Source organism: Oncorhynchus nerka, linkage group LG8 (assembly GCF_034236695.1).
Source record: "Oncorhynchus nerka isolate Pitt River linkage group LG8, Oner_Uvic_2.0, whole genome shotgun sequence".
Classification (NCBI taxonomy): Eukaryota; Metazoa; Chordata; class Actinopteri; order Salmoniformes; family Salmonidae; genus Oncorhynchus; species Oncorhynchus nerka.
This window is the reverse complement of record NC_088403.1, coordinates 37,228,527-37,254,394: the sequence shown is the minus strand read 5'-3', so window position 1 is coordinate 37,254,394 and position 25,868 is coordinate 37,228,527. Positions and strand designations below refer to the sequence as shown.

The window sequence follows — 25,868 nt, the reverse complement described above, 5'->3', positions numbered from 1 at the left end:
AAATACTAATTGAGTGTATGTAAACTTCTGACCCACTGGGAATGTGATGAAATAAATAAAAGCTGAAATAAATAATTCTCTCTATTATTATTCTGACATTTCACATTCTTAAAATAATGTGGTGATCCTAACTGACGTAAAACAGGGAATTTTTACTATGATTAAAATGTCAAGAATTGTGAAATACTGAGTTTAAATGTATTTGGCAAAGGTGTACGTAAACCTCCGTCTTCAACTGTATATCATTTTAAGTGTATACTCTCTCCGGGTGATATAGAAAAGCCAGTGCTACGATACTTCAATCTCTGTATCATATTGTCGAGCACCGTGCGATATGGTTGTGATGGCAGCAACATATGAGGCAGTCACACTCCCAACCTGTTCTATCACAACTACCAGGCGAGACCTATCTTAATCATGCAGAAGTTTACACCTCCTCATCTCAGTGTAGAGGTCTTAATAGACTCACAGCCATAACTCACAACAGCCAGGCATCCGATGCCTGACAAGCATCCGATGAGCTCCACACATCAATCTCTACTCCCAAAATACATTTGGGGAATTTGTTTATATACAAAAACCTTCATTCAATCAAGGGCAATTTTTAAAAAAAATTATAAATTAAATTACCCCCCCCCCCCCCCCCCCCCATTTCTATCTCTAAAAGTCCAGCAAGTGCCAATAGAGTTATAGGCCTAGTATGTGTACAAATTCTCTCAAAAAAAGGAGCATAATTTCCATTTCTTTTGGGAGTAGAGATTGATGTGTGGAGCGTGTCGGATGCTTGTCGTTTAGCTGCTGGCTGCTGTGAGTTATGGCTGTGAGTCTATTAAGACCTCTACACTGAAAGATGAGAAGGTGTAAACTTCTGCCTGATTAATACAATGCCCCCAACATTCATCAAAAAACATGTAATTTTGTCCAAACTTTGGCTGTGAGTGGAAACTCATTTAAACTACGTGTAGCTTGTTGAATCACCGTGCGCATGCATGCACGCCGGCACACACTCATTCACTCACTCAGAGGGAGGGAGGGAGGGAGAGACGGAGAGAAAAGGAGTTAGAGAGGAAGGGAGAGAGCGAGAGAGCTAGAGGCAGGGCCTCCCCTGTAAATTGGCTTTAAAACACTCTGTTAATGGAGTCTCTCGTATCGGCAGTATGATTCCACTCAACACAGGCTTTTACTGAAAGGAATGGAAAAAAACAAGATAATACTGTGGATGTAATTGTATAAACTCTCTCCCTGCATCGTTCTCTCTCTCCCTCCCCCTGCGTGTCTCTCTCTCCCTGCTTCTCTCTCGTTCTCTCTCTCTCCTGCTAACGTGTGGCCCATTGTGTATATTATCCATAAAACCCAGGACCTCCTGATAAATAGAGCTGTTGGTAAAGTTGCGCGCAATCAATCACCCGTCTGTGGTGGTTAGTGTGTGTGTCCATGTGTTGGTGCCTGTGTGTCCGTGCGTTGGTGCCTGCATGTCCGTGCGTTGGTGCCTGCGTGTCCGTGCGTCGGTGCCTGCGTGTCCGTGCGTCGGTGCCTGCGTGTCCGTGCGTCGGTGCCTGCGTGTCCGTGCGTTGGTGCCTGTGTGTCCGTGCGTTGGTGCCTGTGTGTCCGTGCGTTGGTGCCTGTGTGTCCGTGCGTTGGTGCCTGTGTGTCCGTGCGTTGGTGCCTGTGTGTCCGTGCGTTGGTGCCTGTGTGTCCGTGCGTTGGTGCCTGTGTGTCCGTGCGTAGGTGCCTGTGTGTCCGTGCGTAGGTGCCTGTGTGTCCGTGTGTTAGTGCATGTGTTATATACCTTCATTTAACTAGGCAAGTCAGTTAAGAACACATTCTTATTTTCAATGATGGCCTAGGAACGGTGGGTTAACTGCCTTGTTCAGGGGCAGAATGACAGATTTTCACCTTGTCCGCTCGGGGGATTCAATCTTGCAACCTTACAGTTAACTAGTCCAACACCTGCAGAAGCAGGCGCGTAAACATTCATTCAAACAGCACTTTCGGGCGTTTTGCCAGCAACTCTTCGTTGTGCGTCAAGCATTGCGATGTTTATGACTTCAAGCCTATCAACTCCCGAGATGAGGCGGGTGTAACCGAAGTGAAATGGCTAGCTAGTTAGCGCACGCTAATAGCGTTTCAAACGTCACTCGTTCTGTACCTTCTAGTAGTTGTTCCCCTTGTTCTGCTTCGATGGTGGCTTTTCTCGTTGTGTTTCTGGTTCGAGCGAGGAGAGGGACGGAAGCTATACTGTTACACTGGCAATACTAAAGTGCCTATAAGAACATCCAATAGTCAAAGGTTAATGAAATACAAATGGTATAGAGGGAAATAGTCCTATAAGTCCTATAATAACTACAACCTAAACCTTCTTACTTGGGAATATTGAAGACTCATGTTAAAAGGAACCACCAGCTTTCATATGTTCTCATGTTCTGAGCAAGGAACTGAAACGTTAGCTTTCTTACATGGCACATGCACTTTTACTTTCTTCTCCAACACTTTGTTTTTGCATTTATTTAAACCAAATTGAACATGTTTCATTATTTATTTGAGGCTAAATGGATTTTATTGATGTATTATATTAAGTTAAAATAAGTGTTCATTCAGTATTGTTGTAATTGTCATTATGACAAAAAAAGTTTTTTTTTTTTTTTTTTTAATTGTCCTATTAATCGGTATCGGCTTTTTTGGTCCTGCAATAATCGGTACCGGCGTTGAAAAATCATAATCGGTCAACCTCTAGTCAATACATGTTAGAATTCCCTTTGGCAGTGATTACAGTTGTGTCTTTCTGGGTAAGTCTCTTTGCACCCCGGGATTGTACAATACTTGCATATTATTATTATTTTTTAATTCTTCAAGCTTTGTCAAGTTGGTTGTGGATCATTGCTAGACAGCTATTTTCAAGTCTTGCCATAGATTTTCAGGCCAATTTAAATCAAAACTGTTACTAGGCCACTCTGGACCATTCAATGTTGTCTTGGAAAACAACTCCAGTGTAGATTTGGCCTTGTGATTTAGGATATTGTCTTGCTAAATGGTACATTTTTCTCCCAGTGTCTGTTGGAAAGCAGAACCAGGTTTTCCTCTAGGATTTTGCATGTGCTTAGCTCTATTACATTTTTTTTTAATCAGCAAAAAATCCATAGTCGTTGCTGATGACAAGCATACACATAACATGAAGAAGCCACCACCATGCTTGAAAATATGAAGAGTGGTACTCAGCGATGTGTTCGTCAAACATAACACTTTGTATTCAGGACAAAATCATAAATCCTGAACTTATTTAGGCTTGCCATAACAAAGCGGTTGAATACTTATTAACTCAAGACAAAGAGCTTTACAATTTTTATGAATTTGTAAAAATTCCTAAAAACACAATTCCACTTTGACATTATGGGGTATTTTGTGTAGACCAGTGACACAAAATCTCGATTTAATCCTTTTTAAATTCATGCTGTAACACAACAAAATGTGTAAAAAGTCATGGGATGTGAATACTTTCTGAAGTCACTGTGTACACTCAAAAGTATAGGCCTACAGACATTGAAGTAGCATCGATATTGCTATAGTATAGAGTTATACACTCAGTACACATAAAGTCTAACTATTTTCTCTCTCTCTCTGCTAAGAGTGTCTATGTTTGTGTGTGTGTGCCCACGTCTGTTTCCCACAGTGACATTGTGATCTTTGATTTACACCAAACAAAGAGCTTTATGTGTACATGCCAGTCAGGCTGGAATTAACTATCCAAATGACGTTCCACGCATTTATTCAATACCAGATAATAATGAAATCATAGAGAAATGGCATGGCGGCTGTATCGAAGCCATTGCTATTCATGCTACATGAAACATTTGGTCCTCAATTAAATTTGATGAATTCTAGGAAAGAGGCTCCCCACTCTTCTGTCCACTTGACCTTTTGTCACTAGCTGACTGGTCCAAATGGAAAGGCACCATTGAGTATAATTTGATATGATAGCCTTGACATCAACTTTGTGAATGCTCGTAATTCTTAGCAAAACATGATTGTGCACTTTATCCCTTGATACAGCTACAGGCCAGAGTGTTGGACGGATCAAGAGTTCTAGCATAGCGCTACTGTGAGCCAGTTAGAGCCAAACTCTTAGTCAATGTTTTTGGAGTATCTAGGGGTATGGTGGTAATGTAGAATGGCAGTGAGTGCTTCAGCCTTCTGAAAACAGCACCTCGGGCACTCTGCAATTCTTCCAGAGCCCTGAAAAACACATTGTGTGTGTGTGTGTGTGTGTGTGTGTGTGTGTGTGTGTGTGTGTGTGTGTGTGTGTGTGTGTGTGAGAGAGAGAGGTAGAGGCAGAGTTTGTGCATGTGTTAGAGAGAGAGAGTCAGTGAGAGAGATAATGAGAGACAGACAGAGAGAAAGAGAGAGAGAGTTGGTGTGTGTGTTGTGTGTGTGTGTGTGTGTGTGTGTGTGTGTGTGTGTGTGTGTGTGTGTGTATGAGAGAGACAGACAGAGACAGAAAGAGAGCGAGAGTTGGTGTGTGTGTGTGTGTGTGTGTGAGAGAGCGAGAGAGAGTCAGCGAGAGAGATCGTGAGAGAGAGACAGAAAGAGAGAGAGAGTTGGTGTGTGTGTGTGAGAGAGAGAGTTGGTGTCAAGTAAGTTATTGAGGCAGACAGAGCGGTATACCAGTTACAGTCGCAACGGTTCCCAGCCACCTGAGGTGGATCAGTAGAGAACATTTTCAGAGAACGTTCTGCCTGCTAGTTTCCACTTAGTCATTTACCTGCTTAACCAATCAAACCCTTTTTCTTCTCATTTAATTACTTACAAAATGTTGTTGTTTTTCTGTCTCTATTGTTTCATTACACTGCCTATTAGGGGTCTAGGAGGGCATCACAAACTTCTCTGAAGTAAGTGTGATGCCTCCATTCACCTCACTTCAGTGTGCTGGTGAACCAACTCTCCCCAAGTAGAGCCCCACCAGCCATATAATTTGGGATGCTTTTAAGGCATACATTAGGGAATGTTAATTTCATATTCTGAACAAGTTAAATCTGAGATAGAAATTAAAATGAAAGAAAAATAAATAAATCACTATCTTAGAAAAAGCCCGTAGAAAATCTTTACAAGGTAAAGAAGAACATTTTTTGGGACCTTTTTGGGATAGGGGGCAGCAATTTCACTTTTGGATGAATAGCGTGCCTCCTTCTCTGTCCCAGATGCTAATATATGCATATTATTATTAGTATTAGTATTGGATAGAAAACACTGAAGTGTCTAAAAACGGTTTGAATGATGTCTGTGAGTATAACATAACTCATATGGCAGGCAAAAACCTGAGAAAAAGTCACAACCAGGAAGTGGGAAATCTGAGGTTGGTAGTTTTTCAACTCAGCCCCCATTGAAGATACAGGGTGATATTAGTTATGTTTCACTTCCCAAGGCTTCCACTAGATGTCAACAGTATTTAGAACATGTTTTGAGGATTCTACTCTAAAGGAGGGGCTCATAAGGGCTCTTTGAGTTAGTGGTCTGGCATAGTGCCACAGCCTCGGTCTGGAGCGCTCACGTGAAAGGTACAGACAAAGGAATTGTCCGGTTGGAACATTAATGAAGTTTTATGTTAACTTCTTCGATATAGGGGGCGCTCTTTTAATTTTTGGATAAAAAAACGTTCCCGTTTTAAACAAGATATTTTGCCACGAAAAGATGCTCGACTATGCATATAATTGACAGCTTTGGAAAGAAAACACTCTGACGTTTCCAAATCTGCAAAGATATTATCTGTGAGTGCCACAGAACTGATGATACAGGCGAAACCAAGATGAAATTTCAAACAGGAAATGCCCCCGATATTGAATGCGCTTTGTTCCAATTTTTTATTTATTTTTTATTTCACCTTTATTTAACCAGGTAAGCAAGTTGAGAACAAGTTCTCATTTACAATTGCGACCTGGCCAAGATAAAGCAAAGCAGTTCGACACATACAACGACACAGAGTTACACATGGAGTAAAACAAACATACAGTCAATAATACAGTAAAAAAAACAAGTCTATATACAATGTGAGCAAATTAGGTGAGAAGGGAGGTAAAGGCAAAAAAGGCCATGGTGGCAAAGTAAATACAATATAGCAAGTAAAACACTGGAATGGTAGTTTTGCAATGGAAGAATGTGCAAAGTAGAAATAAAAATAATGGGGTGCAAAGGAGCAAAATAAATAAATAAATTAAATACAGTTGGGAAAGAGGTAGTTGTTTGGGCTAAAATATAGGTGGGCTATGCACAGGTGCAGTAATCTGTAAGATGCTCTGACAGTTGGTGCTTAAAGCTAGTGAGGGAGATAAGTGTTTCCAATTTAAGAGATTTTTGTAGTTCGTTCCAGTCATTGGCAGCAGAGAACTGGAAGGAGAGGCGGCCAAAGAAAGAATTGGTTTTGGGGGTGACTAGAGAGATATACCTGCTGGAGCGTGTGCTACAGGTGGGAGATGCTATGGTGACCAGCGAGCTGAGATAAGGGGGGACTTTACCTAGCAGGGTCTTGTAGATGACATGGAGCCAGTGGGTTTGGCGACGAGTATGAAGCGAGGGCCAGCCAACGAGAGCGTACAGGTCGCAATGGTGGGTAGTATATGGGGCTTTGGTGACAAACGGATTGCACTGTGATAGACTGCATCCAATTTGTTGAGTAGGGTATTGGAGGCTATTTTGTAAATGACATCGCCAAAGTCGAGGATTGGTAGGATGGTCAATTTTACAAGGGTATGTTTGGCAGCATGAGTGAAGGATGCTTTGTTGCGAAATAGGAAGCCAATTCTAGATTTAACTTTGGATTGGAGATGTTTGATATGGGTCTGGAAGGAGAGTTTACAGTCTAACCAGACACCTAAGTATTTGTAGTTGTCCACGTATTCTAAGTCAGAGCCGTCCAGAGTAGTGATGTTGGACAGGCGGGTAGGTGCAGGTAGCGATCGGTTGAAGAGCATGCATTTAGTTTTACTTGTATTTAAGAGCAATTGGAGGCCACGGAAGGAGAGTTGTATGGCATTGAAGCTTGCCTGGAGGGTTGTTAACACAGTGTCCAAAGAAGGGCCGGAAGTATACAGAATGGTGTCGTCTGCGTAGAGGTGGATCAGAGACTCACCAGCAGCAAGAGCGACCTCATTGATGTATACAGAGAAGAGCGTCGGTCCAAGAATTGAACCCTGTGGCACCCCATAGAGACTGCCAGAGGTCCGGACAGCAGATTTGACCCTCTATCGATTTGACACACTGAACTCTATCAGAGGAAGTAGTTGGTGAACCAGGCCAGGCAATCATTTGAGAAACCAAGGCTGTCATGACCAGTCTGCCGATGAGGATGTGGTGGTTGACAGAGTCGAAAGACCTTGGCCAGATCAATGAATACGGCTGCACAGTAATGTTTCTTATCGATGGCGGTTAAGATATCGTTTAGGACCGGAAGGTGGTGAGCGTGGCTGAGGTGCACACCATGACCAGCTCTGAAACCAGATTGCATAGCAGAGAAGGTATGGTGAGATTTGAAATGGTCGGTAATCTGTTTGTTGCACCTTGGTCTTTCGAAGACCTTAGAAAGGCATGGTAGGATAGATATAGGTCTGTGGAGCAGTTTGGGTCACAGGCAGTGAGCCCCCCCTTTGAAGAGGGGATGACCGCAGCTGCTTTCAATCTTTGGGAATCTCAGATGACACGAAAGAGAGGTTGAACAGGCTAGTAATAGGGGTGGCAACAATTTCAAGAGTGTCCCCCCTTTGAGAGGGGCAGATAATTTTGGCAACAATTTCGGCAGATAATTTTTAAAGAAAGGGTCCAGATTGTCTAGCCCGGCTGATTTGTAGGGGTCCAGATTTTTCAGCTCTTTCAGAACTTCAGCTGAATGGATTTGGGAGAAGGAGAAATGGGGAAGGCTTGGGCGAGTTGCTGTTGGGGGTGCAGTGCTGTTGACCGGGGTAGGAGTTGCCAGGTGGAAAGCATGGCCAGCCGTAGAAAAATGCTTATTGAAATTCTCAATTATGGTGGATTTATCAGTGGTGACAGTGTTTCCTATCTTCAGTGCAGTGGGCAGCTGGGAGGAGGTGTTCTTATTCTCCATGGACTTTACAGTGTCCCAGAACTTTTTAGAGTTAGTGTTGCAGGAAGCAAATTTCTGCTTGAAAAAGCTAGCCTTGGCTTTTCTAACTGCATGTGTATAACGGTTTCTAGCTTCCCTGAACAGCTGCATATCACGGGGCTGTTCGATGCTAATGCAGAACGCCATAGGATGTTTTTGTGTTGGTTAAGGGCAGTCAGGTCTGGGGAGAACCAAGGGCTATATCTGTTCCTGGTTCTAATTTTCTTGAATGGGGCATGTTTATTTAAGATTGTTAGGAAGGCATTTTTAAAAATATCCAGGCATCCTCTACTGACGGGATGAGATCAATATCCTTCCAGGACACCCCGGCCAGGTCGATTAGAAAGGCCTGCTCGCTGAAGTGTTTCAGGGAGCGTTTTACAGTGATGAGTGGAGGTCGTTTGACCGCTGACCCATTACGGATGCAGGCAATGAGGCAGTGATCGCTGAGATCTTGGTTGAAGACAGCAGAGGTGTATTTAGAGGGGAAGTTGGTTAGGATGATATCTATGAGGGTGCCCGTGTTTAAGGCTTTGGGGGTACCTGGTAGGTTCATTGATAATTTGTGTGAGATTGAGGGCATCAAGTTTAGATTGTAGGATGGCTGGGGTGTTAAGCATGTTCCAGTTTAGGTCGCCTAGCAGCACGAGCTCTGAAGATAGATGGGGGCAATCAGTTCACATATGGTGTCCAGAGCACAGCTGGGGGCAGAGGGTGGTCTATAGCAGGCGGCAACGGTGAGAGACTTGTTTTTAGAGAGGTGGATTTTTAAAAGTAGAAGTTCAAATTGTTTGGGTACAGACCTGGATAGTAGGACAGAACTCTGCAGGCTATCTTTGCAGTAGATTGCAACACCGCCCCTTTGGCAGTTCTATCTTGTCTGAAAATGTTGTAGTTTGGAATTAAAATTTCTGAATTTTTGGTGGTCTTCCTAAGCCAGGATTCAGACACAGCTAGAACATCCGGGTTGGCAGAGTGTGCTAAAGCAGTGAAAAGAACAAACTTAGGGAGGAGGCTTCTAATGTTAACATGCATGAAACCAAGGCTATTACGGTTACAGAAGTCATCAAAAGAGAGCGCCTGGGGAATAGGAGTGGAGCTAGGCACTGCAGGGCCTGCATTCACCTCTACATCGCCAGAGGAACATAGGAGGAGAAGAATAAGGGTACGGCTAAAAGCAATAAGAATTGGTCGTCTAGAACGTCTGGAACAGAGAGTAAAATGAGGTTTCTGGGGGCGATAAAATAGCATCAAGGTATAATGTACAGACAAAGGTATGGTAGGATGTGAATACAGTGGAGGTAAACCTAGGTATTGAGTGATGAAGAGAGAGATATTGTCTCTAGAAACATCATTGAAACCAGGAGATGTCATTGCATGTGTGGGTGGTGGAACTAATAAGTTGGATAAGGTATAGTGAGCAGGACTAGAGGCTCTACAGTGAAATAAGCCAATAAACACTAACCAGAACAGCAATGGACAAGACATATTGACATTAAGGAGAGGCATCCTTAGTCGAGTGATCAAAAGGGTCCAGGGAGTGGAGAGGTTGGTTTGGGGGTCACGGCGATTTAGACAGCTAGCCAGGACATCGGTAGCAAGCTAGCATAGGATGGAGGTCTGTTGTTAGCCACCTCTTGCGTTCCGTCAGTAGATTAGTGGAGTTCCGTGTTGTAGAGGGGATTAGTCCAAATCACACAACAACAAAAAAAATAAAAACAATAGATATAGTTATAGAGGCCCAAGAAGAAACATAATAATAATAAAAATAAATAAATTGTCCGATTGTCTATTCTGAGAGCAGCAGGTAAGACAGCTAACGGTTAGCAGGCCGCAGATGGGCTTTCAGGTAACGTCGCGACGGAGGAGCCAGCCGGATCTCCTTCGGGTAGATAACGTCGGCAGTCCAGTTGTGAAGGCCCGGTGGGGCTCCGCGTAGGCAGTAAAACGGGTCCGGATAGGTGACTGCAGCCCAGGAGTGATTGACGGAGCTCAGGAGTGATTGACGGAGCTGGCTAGCTCCGGAGTAATTGATGTTTGCTCCGGAATCGACGAAAGCAGATAGACACACGGATAGCAGCCAGCTAGCTGTGAGATCCGGGAGTGAATGTCCAGAGAGCAGTTGAAATCCAGGGACATGGAGAGAAAAATCGGTCCGGTATGTTCCGTTCCGAGCCGCGCTGCGCCGTACAAAACTGGCGATAGATTTTCGAGTTAAAGGATAGCTGATGACCACAAACCGTGGTTAGCTGAATACTAACGAGTTGCCAGTAAAGAAGCTAACTAGCTTCTGATTAGCTTCTGGCTAGCTCCTGGCTAGCTTCTTGGAGTTTCTGGCTAGCTTCTGGCTAGCTTCTTGGAGGATTGCAGATTTGAGGTAAATAATACGTATTTATACATATCAATTGGTGAGGCAGGTTGCAGGAGAGTGTATTGAAGATGAGTTGATGGAAAATAAAAATAAAATGTATGTGAAAAAAGTTGTAAATATATATATATACACGACAAGACGAGGACAAAAGACGTCTGAACTGCTATGCCATCTGTCTCCTTATATGGCTGTGAATGCGCAAGGAATGAGCCTACACTTTCTGTCGTTTCCCCAAGGTGTCTGCAGCATTGTGACGTATTTGTAGGCATATCATTGGAAGATTGACCATAAGAGACTACATTTACCAGGTGCCCCGCTTGGTGTCCCCCGTTGCAATTATTGCGCAATCTCCAGCTGCGTGCATTTTACCATTTGCTTAACCTCTTCAGTCGACCCTCTACTTTTTTGAACATTTTGTTAAAAATCGCGCAACATTTCAGCGCCCTGCTACTCATGCCAGGAATATAGTACGTTCATACGGTTAGAATGTGTGGATAGGAAACCCTCGGACGTAAAACTGGTTAAATCACGACTGTGGCTATTACATAACGTGCGTTACATCGGAAAGCGCAGGAAAACCTGATCACAGAAAATGGAAATAAATATCCTTGCGCCACTTCCAGCAATTGTTAACAGTGAGCCGAATTAGATAAGACCGAGCATTCAACTCCCACAGCATCCCCATGTTGTCTAGAGTCTTGTGAATTGAATCATCTTTGATTCTTGGTTGAACCGAAAGAGGGGCACGACTTACCTCCGGTCTCCGCCCAGATCATTCCGGAAGAGCTCTCTCCTGAAATTTTTCCCAAGACGACAGCTAATGATATTTACATCGCCTACGGATGATTTTTATCGCTTATTAACGTTTACTAATACCTAAAGTAGCATTACAAACGTATTTCGAAGTGTTTTGTGAAAGTTTATCGTCTGTTTTTTTTCGTTTATCACACAGTCTACATATAACGATATCTTGGCTTTATATGGCCCGATTTAATCGAAATAAAGACCCAATAGTGTTTATGGGACATCTAGGAGTGCCAACAAAGAAGATGGTGAAAGGTAATGACTGTTTTCTATTTTATTGTGCGGTTTGTGTAACGCCGAAATGCTAATTATTTTGTTTACGTCCCCTGCTGTGCTTTTCTGTTGTAGTGTATTGGTGCATGCTATCAGATAATAGCTTCTCATGCTGTCGCCGAAAAGCATTTTAAAAATCTGACTTGTTGCCTGGATTCACAACGAGTGTAGCTTTAATTTGATACCCTGCATGTGTATTTTAATGAACTTTTGAGTTTTAACTAATACTATTAGCATTTAGCGTAGCGCATTTGCATTTCCAGAGCTCTAGTTGGGACGCAAGCGTCCCAAGTAGAGGCAAGAGGTTAAGAGGAGAAACCAAACTGCCACGAATGACTTATCATCGAATATGTGAAAAACACCTTGAGGATTGATTCTAAACAACATTCTAAACAACATTGAACAACATGATGAACAAAACGGAGTGATTTCTCCTACACAAATAATATTTTGGGAAAAACTGAACATTTGCTGTCTAACTGAGAGTCTCCTAATTGAAAACATCCTAAGTTCTTCAAAGGTAAATTATTTTATTTGAATGCTTTTCTTGTTTTTGTGAAAATGTTGCCTGCTGAATGCTAGGCTTAATGCTATGCTAGCTATCAATACTCTTACACAAAAGCTTGTGTAGCTATGGTTGAAAAGCATATTTTGAAAATCTGAGATGACAGTGTTGTTAACAAAAGGCTAAGCTTGTGTTTCAATATATTTATTTCATTTCATTTGCGATTTTCATGAATAGGAAACGTTGCGTTATGGTAATGAGCTTGAGGCTATAATTACGCTCCCGGATACGGGATTGCTCGACGCAACAGGTTAAAAACATCCTAAAGATTGATTCCATACTTAGTTTGGCATGTTTCTATGGGCTGCAACGGAACTTTTTTAACTTTTTGTCCGACGTTCGGCGAGACCTGAACGCGCTTTTGGATTTGTTTACAAAATAAGATATTTGGGCATAACTGATGGACATTATCAAACAAATCAAACATTTATGGTGGAACTGGGATTCTTGGGAGTGCATTCTGATGAATATGATCAAAGGTAAGTGAATATTTAAAATGCTATTTCTGAGTAAGGTTGACTACCCAATATGGCAGGTATCTTTTTGGCTGCTTTGTTGTCTAAAGGCTGTACTCAGATTATTGCATGGTTTGCTTTCTCCGTAAAGTTTTTTTGAAATCTGACACAGCGGTTGCATTAAGGAGAAGTTTATCTAAAGTTTCATGTGTAATAGTCGTATCTTTATCAATGTTTATTATGAGTATTTCTGTAAATTGATGTGGCTCTCTGCAATATCACCGCATGTTTTAGAACTACTGAACGTAACGCGCCAATGTAAACTTTTTTTAAAAATATTTTTTTATATAAATATGAACTTTATCAAACAAAACATACATGTATTGTGTAACATGAAGTCCTATGAGTGTCATCTCATGAAGATCATCAAGGGTTAGTGATTCATTTTTTCTCTATTTCTGCTTTTTGTGACTCCTCTCTTTGGCTGGAAAAAATGGCTGTGCTTTTCTGTGACTTGGTGGAGACAATCGTTTGTGGTGCTTTCACTGTAAATCCTTTTTGAAATCAGACACTGTGGCTGGATTAAAGAGAATTTTATCTTTAGAATGGTGTAAAATACTTGAATGCTTGAGGAATTTTAATAATTTAATTATGAGATTTTTGTTGTTTTGAATTTGGCGCCCTGTACCCCGTTCCGCTAGCGGAAGCCCAGTCCTAGACAGGTTAAGCAGGAAAATGATATTTTACTTTTGAAGAGAGCCAACAACTACAGGTTAAACTCACATAAAGAATACTACAGTGGTTCTTCCATTAAAAGTTATGAGCTTATGCCGCGACCGTTAGTGGTAGATGGTGGCATTCTGTCATTGCACCACACTATCACAAGGGGGAGTAGGAACGCTGCTCTATCGGTAGTCTAAACCGTGGCACAAATGGACTTTTCTTAAATTAATGGAGGCGTTTTCAGTCTGAGAGTCTCTCTTCTCTGGCACAAGAGTCCTGCATCAGGCAACGACAACAAAAAACTGTCGGTGGTCCTGGAGTGAACAGAACTTGAGTAAATGCAATGGGAGAATTACACTTGACATGTTGCCTGAAGATTTTCGAAAATTAGGCACAGTGGGCTTTTGTTTTCTCTTCCTCTAAAAACAGAAATAATTCTAAAAAACAAATTGGCTTTATTTACAAATGAGTAAGAATGGCTCACCCCATGTTCAAGAATGGCTTTTTTCCCTTTATTCAGATTACAACCGCTCACTTTCGGTGATTTGAAAACGAAATCTCCAAAATATAGTTATTTTTAAAACAAGCAAATAAACCTGGTAAACACAGCCCTCACAAAACCAACGAATACACACCAAACTAGTTATAAGATACAAAAACATTGCAGAAAGCCTATACAACTAAACTATTGGAACCAACACCTAAAAATAACTGATATGGGCACATAATGAAGTGAGTGTTAGAACACAAAAAACTAAATGACAGTTAACAAAAATGTATGCTTAATCCAGTATAAACTAATGTACAGAATTGTTTATACAAGAGACAAAAATCTAAATTTTTACAGCACAACGGCTGAGTCATCTCTAAAACGAACAGTGCTAGAAAGTCCAAAATTTATGGGCGGAGTTAGAGTTGGCTGTTTTACAATATCAATTAATTACAATATCAATTTTAAGACATGGCATATGAGGGTGCGGTGAGACTGGCTGGACTGACTGTACTTTTGTCATCAATCATTTTTTAAACTTTTGCTAAAAAACTGGAAATCAAGACAGTGGATAAATCAAATGCATTATTATCTAAATACTAAAAAAACATGGGCTAGAGAGAGAGGCAGAATCGTGCAGTTCGAAGCTAGATGGCATGAAGTATTGCAAACACTGGTGATGTCCAGGGGATGAGAAATGAGAAAGTGTTATTGTGAGACGGGCAGGATGGGTGAAGTTACAGTGGGAACATGTGGGTCTGAGTAAGTGTGAGGTCATTAATATTTGTGTATGTAAATGTTGAGTTGTCTATTGTTTTTGTATTGTCCAAAAAGTTGACAAATATTATTTAAACAATTAAAAATAAACCAAGTGTTATAAACCTGATGGCAGAAGAAAATGTAAATGGCAACTGCAGTCTAATATTAAGGGAATGAATGATACATTGTGAGTGAGGCATGTATTATATAATGTGATATTGTAAGTGTGAGTTAACATGCAGGTTATTACATGGCCATACATCTTCTCTTTTTAATTAAAGCCTGCACTCATGTATGATGTCGATAATAAGAGTGCATTACTTCCAAGTTTTCTGCTTCACACGTTTGATTGGCTGCTGGAGCTGCAAGGGCCATCTCGTGCGTGTGTGTGTGTGTATGTGCCATTGCTCGACGACTGTAAGTGTGTATCAGGGTAAGTGCTCCAGGGCTGTGGTGTAGAACTGTGAACAGATACAGATTACAGAACCCTGGAACAGCCATACAACAAACCCTGCACGACAGCGTCTCAACTCCAAGCCCTCACCATTAGAGGCTAAACTCAATTTAAATCAAGTCAAACAGTGGAAGATTGATTAGACCCGTTTCTATTTTCTTTCTCCCTCACCCCATCTATCCACATTTAAACGTGTTACACTGGTTTCAGACTCAGGGGGACTGGTCACAAAGATCACAGGTGTCTTTCACAAGAGAGTAAGAGACGGACACACAGAGATAGAGAGGGTGACAGAGGCCTACGGCTCTGTTCTGTACAGGGCTAGGCTGGGAGGGAAGGTGTGTGGGAGGTGTCAGGTGAGCCAGCCCCTGGTGTATGGCAGGACAAAGACATCTGTATCGGACAAGTAATGGACAGCTAAGACAGCAGGTACCGCTAGATTGCTTGTAGACTGCTGACTTTAGACTGGCTAATGATGCTCTGAAGAATCTGTATGAGCATAGGAATGGCTGTTTAAGTAGCGCCTGTATATAAGCCGTATAAGCACAGGTTATATCCTGCAATAAAGATCATTTCGCCCCAGTGCCTTTGTTATAATTTTTGTTGTGTTGATTCAACGGAGAAGAGGAGCATCCGGCAGCATGGTAAAAAATATTGTGGTACATATTCTGCTGTTCTATCGCTCGTGCGATGATGTCAGAGGTAAAAAAAAACAAAACAGTGTTCATTGATTGCAGGAACTTCTTTGTTGTTGTAATATCCCAAACGGACATGTCAGGATTTCTCCAATTAAGGATTCTAGCTTTAAGGTAATGTCCAGGATGCATTACAAGATGGTGGGCCTAGATTCTGTCCTGATTTGTAGACAAGTTATATCATCACATCATTTTCTGTGGAACCAGAGGCCAGGGGAAATGTAATCGCTAATCAAAGGCTGGAAGGAAAAACAATCTTTGGATGAATCCCAAATGGCACCTTATTTCCTACATAGCGCACAACTTTTGACCAGAGTCCTGTTCAAAATCAGTAAAGGGAATAGGGTACCATTTTGGGTTGCAGCCTTTGTGTCTGTTTCATTAGCCTGAGAAAAGGCTTCCCATTATGTGATAAACAAATAGATAATGAGGGCTCATTTGCTGCATATTGGCCTCAGTACATGCCAGTGGGCTCTGACATTTGGCTGTCTGTGGCCTGTGGTGGCTCACTGCAGGGGGGCCAGGAGGGGATAGAGGCGAGAGGGGTAGAGGAGAGAAAGAAGAGAGCAGATGGCAGGCACAGTGGAGAGGAGTGGTGAACTCTTCAACTCTCTGTCAACACACACAACAAGAAAACTAACTCTGTGTCTGCACATGCATGTGCGCACACCCACACACAAACCCGATGCACTTTGTGTCACAAGCAGTGCTCTTGGGAGCTATACGAATATACTCAGTGATTAGAGTGGCTGACCAGAACAAGGTCTGTGAACCACAGGAAGCTGTCATTATCCCCCCCCCAGGCTAACAGGCTGACTACACCGCTTGCGTTGCGTGCGCTGCAAAATAAATTTAGACATACATGTTATTCAATTATTGCACCCACACTGCTCGCGTGCGCCAACAAGCGTCTGCGTTGCCAAGGGCTAAAATAGAAGTCAGTTCTATTTCTGACGCAGATCGCGCTGCAAGTCCTGCCTCTCCCATCTCCCACATGCCATCTCCTCATTGGTTATACCCACGTGGGTGACTGAAAGACGAAATAGGTCGGTGGCGGTAATGCATCTAATTTATGAAAGTTGCCAATCGCAATATGAAGTCAAGAGAAGAAAAAGCCTGGAAGGAGGAGAGATAACTTGAAATGATTCGGTTGACTGTTTTATGTGTGGATTAATTGGCAAAGTAGAGGACCTTGTGCATTTCAGGTAAAATAACAGCTCAACATTTATCCCAGGACAAATTAGCAAGCAACAGCAAGCTAGCTAAATAGGACAAATTAGCTAGCAACTGAAAGCTAGCTAGCTAAATTGCCATGAATGTTTAATGCTTTTCGACCTGTCCCCAAATTAATATAATTGGTTCAGAGTTTGTTTTGATATTTTAACCTGCGTGTCGTGATCGCGTTTGGTGTGGGCGGACAAATTCAATTTGCGCACAATGACGCACGCACGCGGCCGGTTTGGGTACGGAGCCATGGCATCACTATGCACTGCTCTTATTACATAACTCCTCTATGGGTCATTCAGTTTAATGGAGGTGGAGGAGGGATGCAATAACCCTTTAGACTCGGAGTCAATTCAATGTTCTATCCTGCATCGAGTTGAATTGCATTGGAATGACCCCACAATCCAACCACACAACAAGGAAGCAGTGAATAATGGATTACTGAAGCCTGTTTTCTTTTAATAATCAGTCATCATGTCAATGACTTGCTACACCCTACCAGGGGGGCCCTAGTGTTCACTCCATCAATACTGAGCCTTGCTGTAGTCCAGTGAGGAGAGAGGAAGAGTGTATGTCTCAAATGGTACCCCGTTCCCTTTATAGTGCACTACTTTTGACAAGAGCCCATAGGGCTCTGGTCAAAAGTACTGCACTATATTGGGGAAAGAGAACCATTTGAGACTCGGTCAGAAAATGTGGGCAAGAGTAGCTTGGAGCTACCAGAAGAGTACAGTAGTGTGAGAGGAAAGCAAAATAGTGGGAGTTAGTGTGGTCTGTCACTGGATGGTAATCACAAGACCCAGACGAAAGGTCACTGCTGAGAGAGACAGACTGGGTGAGGGAGTAATGGAGCAGACTGAGGCCTGGCCAACCTGAGGAGATGGTGCCAAGGCCTGGAGCTGGGCTGGGTCAGGGTGGGTGGGCTGCTGGTGGGGACCAGCCCCACTGTGGGGGATTTCCTGGGGCTATCAACTAGAGTCTGAGGTTGGTTTGATGGAGGCTAAGGTCAAAGCCAAAGCCACTTAATAGGGGCAAAGCCAAAGACTAGGGTGGGTTAGTTAGCTTGGAGCCAAAGACACAGTCTTGGATGTGAGTTTGAAGGGAAGAAGCCCAGAGGTAGGATTGTTTTTCGGGGGATCAAAGCCCTATTACTGGGGTGGGTTTGCTTGAGGCAGGTTGGCCTGAACAGCAGGCCTCGGCCTGGGATGATGGAAGGAGGTACGGTCTGGTCTCTGGTCCTCCCCTGCCTGCCTACTAAATAATGGACCTGAGATTGGGAGGGGAACTCGGGTCTAATGTCAAGTTCTGGTCCTCCGCTGCCTGGCTGCCTAATTAGGTCAAACTTATTACCAGCCTTTCTGCCAAGAATAGGCCTGGCCTAGAAGACATCAGTGGTCAGTACAGAGGAGGGGACTGGCTAGCTGGGGCTGCAGATGGTCAAAGAACTGTCAGAGCAGTAGGCACAGAACACTGACAGGGAGAATGTCAGCCACACACACACACACAGACTCAAACACATACACACAGACTTGCACACACACACGCACACACACAGCGGCATTAACCCAAGTCTCATCCTGTAACACGGTCGCCGTGGTGACTCATTGTATAGCCAATCCACACATTTAGATTGAACACTCATTTCAGTTCTCATAATCACACTTCACTCTTTTCTCTGCCTATACCTCTCTTTGATGCCTATCTCTCTGCAGGGTATCACACTTATCCCCACAGGGAAATGCCAAACCTCCATCCCATTCCATGTAGACTCGATACAGTACTGTATGGAATTAAGTAAGAAGAAAAGTGAATATGGCCCGTAGCTCTATAGTCAAAAAGGTATAGATGTTCTCTTGAGGTTTCACAGTGGGTGTAAGGTATGGGTGTAAATCAGTGGTGACTGTATATATACAGTGCATTCGGAAAGTATTCAGAACCCTTGGCTTTTTCCACATTTTGTTACGTTACAGCCTTATTCTAAAATGGATTAAATAAATACAAATCCTCAGCAATCTACACACAATACCCCACAATGACAAAGCAAAAACAGAACCATCCCAACGGTGAAGCATGGTGGTGGCAGCTGTGGGGATGTCATGCTGTGGGGATGTTTTTCAGCAGCAGGGACTGGAAGACTAGTCAGGATCAAGGCAAAGATGAACAGAGAAAAGTACAGAGAAATCCTTGATGAAAACCTGCTTCAGAGCGCTCAGGACCTCAGACTGGGGCAAAGGTTCACCTTCCAACAGGACAACAACCCTAAGCACACAGCCAAGACAACACAGAAGTGGCTTCTGGACATGTCTCTGAATGTCCTTAAGTGGCCCAGCCAGAGCCCGGACTTGAACCCGATCGAACATCTCTGCAGAGACCTGAAAATAGCTGTGCAGCAACGCTCCCCATCCAACCTGACAGAGCTTGAGAGGATCTGCAGAGAAGAACGGGAGAATCTCCCCAAATACAGGTGTTCCAAACTTGTTGTGATATCATTTTGTTTTTGTTTTTGCTGTGTCATTATGTGGTATTGTGTGTAGATTGATGAGGGAAAAATTGAAGCAATTTTAGAATAAGGCTGTAACATAACGTGGGAAAAAAATCAAGGGGTCGTATACTTTCCAAATGCACTGCATGTTCAGCTAAAGAGAGAGAGAGAAGAATGGAGGTAGAGAGAGCAAAAGAAAATGAGCAAAAGCAAAAGGGAGAGAAAAGGATAAAGAGAGCGAGAGAGAGAGAGAGAGAGAGAGAGAGAGGAACACTGAGGGTCTGAAGGAGGGAGAGGTACAGAGAGTGATGAAATAAAGACAGAGAAAAAGAGAGCCACCTCTCTTCCCCCGCTCTCTCCCAGGGGAGGAGGAAAGGAGGATAGATGGATGCGAGTGTTAGGGCCTCTGGCACGTCGGTGGCAGTCTGCATGCCAAGGTGTGTGTGTGTGGTACAGCCGTGCAGCAGGGATAATACTAAATCAGTGGGCACTGTAAACACTATAAATCAACTGCGACACACATACACACAGGCGCATGCTCACACGTGTGCACACACACACCGACACACAGAGCCCCTCGCGGCATGCACCACTGAACCTCTGCATATTCAACCACACACCAGTTTCAATTCAATTTGCACAGAGAAGGAAGAAGGAAGAGGGGGAGGGAAAAGGAGGGAGAGGAAGGTTAATGAGGGACTAGGAGGTAGAGCAAAGGAGAACTTCGAAACGGGTCTTATTAAAGTTGAAGAAGCACTCATTGACCTAAAACTCTTCAGAGTGTGGTTGAGAGAAGACAAGAGAAGATACATCCGTCAATAAGAGAAACGGAGAGAATAGAAGAGAGGAACTAGGGGAAAGGGCCCAAAGTCTGATTCCTGCCTCATGCCAATGTCACCTTGCAGCAGCTGCTGCTGTCATCCCACTAATGCAGCCATTGTGACCCCTGATCCCTGTAGTTAATGATGAGCGTGGTGCTGGTCTGGGATGTACTGGGGGAGAAGAGGACACTGGCTGGCACACTCTGTTCAGCCCTACTGGGACTCACATTCATACTTAGTGGCACAGTCTCAAATGACACTCTATTCCCTGTATAAACAGTGCACTACTTTTAAACAGCACCATCTGTGGCCAAATGACCAAAGCCCAAATTACACCATTTTTTAAATAGAGCAACATGGGAAGAGTGAGACCTCACTCACTCTTTCAAATATAAAGTGATGGAAACACCACTATTAAGTGGGGTATTTTTCTCACCCAGAACCTAAGAAAAAGGTGATGTAGGTATGACAACATACATTTCCATCCTTCTCTCTCTTACCTGGAAATCTCTCTCATCCAGAATCTCTTTCCTCCATCGCACCAGGAAAGCAGCACACACGTAGAGATGGAAGTGAGAGAATCCCTCTGGTTCAGCCTGCAAAGAGAGAGAGAGAATTACACAACAAAACACATTTTCTAACATATCAGGCGTTAGCAGCAGTGGAGCGACAGCGAAGATAATACTGTAGCATCCTCCCAGTGCCCTCCATCTACATCTCTCCACTTAGGCCTACTCTACCTTGACATTATGTTTGATAGGAAGACAAATCTACACTCAGAGTGGGAATTTGGACACTTACTGCCTGGCAGAGCGAGAGAAGACAAGAAAAAGAAAGAAAGACAGAAGATATTAAATATTTTCTGTCACAATCAGAGAATTTACAATCGACTAGAAGCTGAAAGACAAATCCCTGTTAAATTTGCCCTTTACTTTTTCTCCTGCCTTCTTTCAGACGCTCATTACATTTCCAGGCCGGCTTTTACAGGGCTAAATAAAGGAGGGGAATTAAAGTGAGAGAGAGCGAGTCTGAGATAGCCCTCTTCTATAGCCCTGGATAGCCCTCATCTAAAGGGCTATCCAGGGGAAGACAATTAAAGCTCTTAAAACAGACTGAAGAACTAAAGGAGTGGAAATGGGACAATATGTTCAAGTGCTTACAGTAATACTGGTCTTCACAAACTCTCAACATCCAGTCAACTTAACTGCTTACAGTTGAAGTCGGAAGTTTACATATACCTTAGCCAAACACATTTAAACTCAGTTTTTCACAATTCCTGACATTTAATCCTGGTAAAAATGTCAGAATAGTAGTAGAGAGAACGATTTATTTCAGCTTTTATTTCTTTCATCACATTCCCAGTGGGTCAGACATTTACATACACTCAATTAGTATTTAGTAGCATTGCCTTTAAATTGTTTAACTTGGGTCAAACGTTTCGGGTCGCCTTCCACAAGCTTCCCACAATAAGTTGGGTGAATTTTGGCCCATTCCTCTTGACAGAGCTGGTGTACCTGAGTCAGGTTTGTAGGCCTCCTTGCTCGCCCACACTTTTTCAGTTCTGCCCACACATTTTCTATAGGATGGAGGTCAGGGCTTTGTGATGGCCACTCTGATACCTCGACTTTGTTGTCCTTAAGCCATTTTGCCAACTTCGGAAGTATGCTTGGGTTCATTGTCCATTTGGAAGACCCATTTGCGACCAAGCTTTAACTTCCTGACTGATGTCTTCAGATATTGCTTCAACATATTTTTCCTCCCTCATGATGCCATGTATTTTGTGAAGTGCACCAGTCCCTCCTGCAGCAAAGCACCCCCACAACATGATGCTGCCAACCCCGTGCTTCATGGTTGGGATGGTGTTCTTCAGCTTGCAAGCCTCCCCCTTTTCCTCCAAATAGAACGTTGGTCATTATGGCCAAACAGTTCTATTTTTGTTTCATCAGACCAGAGGACATTTTTCCAAAAAGTACGATCTTTGTCCCCATGTGCAGTTGCAAACCGTAGTCTGGCTTTTTTATGGCGGTTTTAGAGCAGTGGCTTTTTCCTTGCTGAGCGGCTTCTCAGGTTATGTCGATAAAGGACTCGTTTTACTGTGGATATAGATACTTTTGTACCCGTTTCCTCCAGCAAGGTCCTTTGCTGTTGTTCTGGGATTGATTTGCACCTTTCGCACAAAAGTATGTTCATCTCTAGGAGACAGAACGCGTCTCCTTCCTGAGTGGTATGATGGCTGCATGGTCCCATGGTGTTTATACTTGCGTACTATTGTTTGTACAGATGAATGTGGTACCTTCAGGCATTTGGAAATTGGACCCAAGGATGATTCCTTTTGATTTTCCCATGATGTCAAGCAAAGAGGTACTGAGTTTGAAGGTATGCCTTTAAATACATCCACAGGTGCACCTCCAATTGACTCAAATTATGCAAATTAGCCTATCAGAAGCTTCTTAAGCCATGCCATAATTTTCTGGAATTTTCCAAGCTGTTTAAAGGCACAGTCAACTTAGTGTATGTAAACTTCTGACCCACTGGAATTGTGATACAATGATTTATAAGTGAAATAATCCGTCTGTAAGCAATTGTTGGAAAAATAACTTGTGTCATACACAAAGTAGATGTCCTAACTGACTTGCCAAAACCATAGTTTTGAAATTTGTGGAGTGGTTGAAAAACAAGTTTTAATGACCCCAACCTATGTGCTTGTAAACTTCCGACTTCAACTGTATGTATATTTGCATATTATCTCAGCCAAAATCAACAATCAAACAGAGGGAGCAGAGAGATATAATGTGCGCATACTGTGTGTGTCTGGGGGCGAGAGAGCAGCTCCCACTAAGCAATAACCCAATAACCACATTGGGTCGGACTGGGCCAGCTTATGATTAGTTCCACCAGTGTCTCTACAAAACTTCCCTGGGACGTCTCTTACAGACGCAGCGCCATTTCAAAGACTCTCTGAAGGAAGGGAACTTATTCCCACTTTCCTGAGTAAATAGTCAGGACTAATGCTGTTCTCACTGGAGAAGAGGGGGTTGTTCAAAAATTACATTCTCCATTCCGGGGCAGGCGTGCTGCAGTTCAGTGGCGCAGCACAGTGAAGCAAAGCACAGGGCGAGGGTGATATTTGCGTATTCACAGCGAGGGGCGACGGGCCGTCATTTATGCCAGACACGGAGAGAACGTAATGAAAATCAATGGCTGTGTTCCTTCCTCAAGCCAATAAACAGGCAGGACAGACAGGACAGGGATAGTGCTCTTCAAGGGTAACTAACTGTTGGAGGTACGGCTGTGGAAACATTCCCTTCACATTGAGGTTAAAACATACACAGGTTTGACACTGCAGAGTGCAGACTGTTAATATGGATATAGCTGTGTAGGGAACATCGACTAAGCCAACAGCTAAGCAAATCACTTCTCTGCATGGAAATTCCAACACATCTATGCTATGTACATATTATGAATAGAGGTCGACGGATTATGATTTTTCAACGCCGATACCGATAATTGGAGGACCAAAAAAGCCGATACCGATTAATCGGACAATTTTTATTTTTTATTATTATGTATTTGTAATAATGACAATTACAACAATACTGAATGAACACTTATTTGAACTTAATATAATACATCAATAAAATCAATTTAGCCTCAAGTAAATAATAAAACATGAATGAACCTTTCAGTTCCTTGCTCAGAACATGAGAACATATGAAAGCTGGTGGTTCCTTTTAACATGAGTCTTCAATATTCCCAGGTAAGAAGTTTTAGGTTGTAGTTATTCTAGGAATTATAGGACTATTTCCTTCTATACCATTTGTATTTCATTAACCTTTGACTATTGGATGTTCTTAAAGGCACTTTAGTATTGCCAGGGTAACAGTATAGTTTCCGTCCCTCTCCTCGCTCCCCTGGGCTCGAACGACAACAGCCACCACATCGAAGCAGCACTACCCATGCAGAGCAAGGGAAACAACCATCTCAAGGCTCAGAGCGAGTAGCACGGCGCTAACTAGCCAGCCATTTCACTTCGGTTACACCAGGCTCATCTCGGGAGTTGAGAGGCTTGAAGTCATAAACAGCTTGACGCACAACGAAGAGCTGCTGGCAAAACGCAAAAGAGTGCTGTTTGAATGAATGTTTACTCGCCTGCTTCTGCCTACCACCGCTCAGTCAGATACTTAGATAATTGTATGTTCAGTCAGATTATATGCAACGCAGGACACGCTAGACAATATCTAGTAATATCATCAACCATGTGTAGTTAACTAGTGATTATGATTGATTGTTTTTTATAAGATACGTTTAATGCTAGCTAGCAACTTACCTTGGTTACTGCATTTGCGTAACAGGCAGTCTCCTTGTGGAGTGCAACGAGAGAGAGGCAGGTCGTTATTGCGTTGGACTAGTTAACTGTAAGGTTGCAAGATTGGATCCCCCGAGCTGACAAGGTGAAAATCTGTCGTTCTGCCCCTGAACGAGGCAGTTAACCCACCGTTCCTAGGCCGCCATTAAAAATAAGAATGTGTTCTTAACTGACTTGCCAAGTTAAATAAAGATTAAATAAAAGGTGTAAAAAAAATATATAAAATATATATATAAATAATAAAACGTTTTTTTTTTTTTTTAATCGGCAAATCGCGCCCAAAAATACCGTCCATTCAGATTAATCGGTCGACCTCTAATTATGAAGCATGAGACATGGTAGCTTCACATGAGTTACTATCAATCATTATTCCTTTATAACCTTTAATTTAAATAGGCAAGTCAGCTAAGAACAAATTCTTATTTACAATGACGGCCTACCCCGGGCCAAACCCGGACGACGCTGGGCCAATTGTGCGCCGCCCTATTGGGACCACCAATCACGACCTGATGTGACGCATTCGAACCAGGGACTGCAGGGACACCTCTTGCACTGAGATGCAGTGCCTTAGACCGCTGCGCCACTCGGGAGTCTACTCCATACCATTCCCCCATTAAACTAAAACATACAAGAACGTTTTGAGTCTTTCTTCATCATCTAACCGCTCTAACTTCCTACTAGAGGTCACTTTCAAAAAGCAGACAGTATTAAATGGTAAACTAGACTAGTGGGTGTAATCATACATTAGAATTATACATGGCAGTGATGCCAGGGTACACCTTAAAGGAAAAAAAATACACTATATTTTGGTATCTTTTTCATTAGTCCACTGTTGATACGGAGTAAGATGCTTTTAGCTCCGAAGCAACTTTGCAGTATTTTTTATATTCATTATTTCTGACGTTTTTTGTTTGTTTGTGTTATTACATACCACCGGAAAGCAATGCCACTCCGACATTTCACATCCTATCATTTATTTAGTTCTTAATTCTATTATTTTACTTTTAGATTGGTATGTATTGTTGTGAATTGTTAGATACTACTGCACTGTTGGAGCTAGAAACACAAGCATTTCGCTACACCGGCAATAACATCTCCTAAATAAAATTAGATTGATACAGTCCCAAAATGTTGTGCATGTCAGCAGTCACGTTTTCAAGAAGCAAAGTGTCACATCATGATGATGTGTTACGCAATATCTTGAAAACTTGCATGCAAAACATTTTGGGACTATATCAACAATGGACTAATGAAAAAAAACTAAGATAATTTAAGTGGAGTT

General features: G+C 42.7%; 1 protein-coding gene across 1 annotated transcript in view; it reads right to left on the bottom strand.

Moving 5' to 3' along the window:
* Positions 1 to 25,868, bottom strand: part of LOC115133248 (TBC1 domain family member 22B-like) — a 190,671-nt gene that overhangs the window by 18,009 nt on the left and 146,794 nt on the right. The window contains exon 13 of the mRNA XM_029666289.2: positions 20,721 to 20,816. Within this exon, the coding sequence (XP_029522149.2) occupies positions 20,721 to 20,816 (96 nt within the window). The remainder of the gene's footprint in view (positions 1 to 20,720; positions 20,817 to 25,868) is intronic.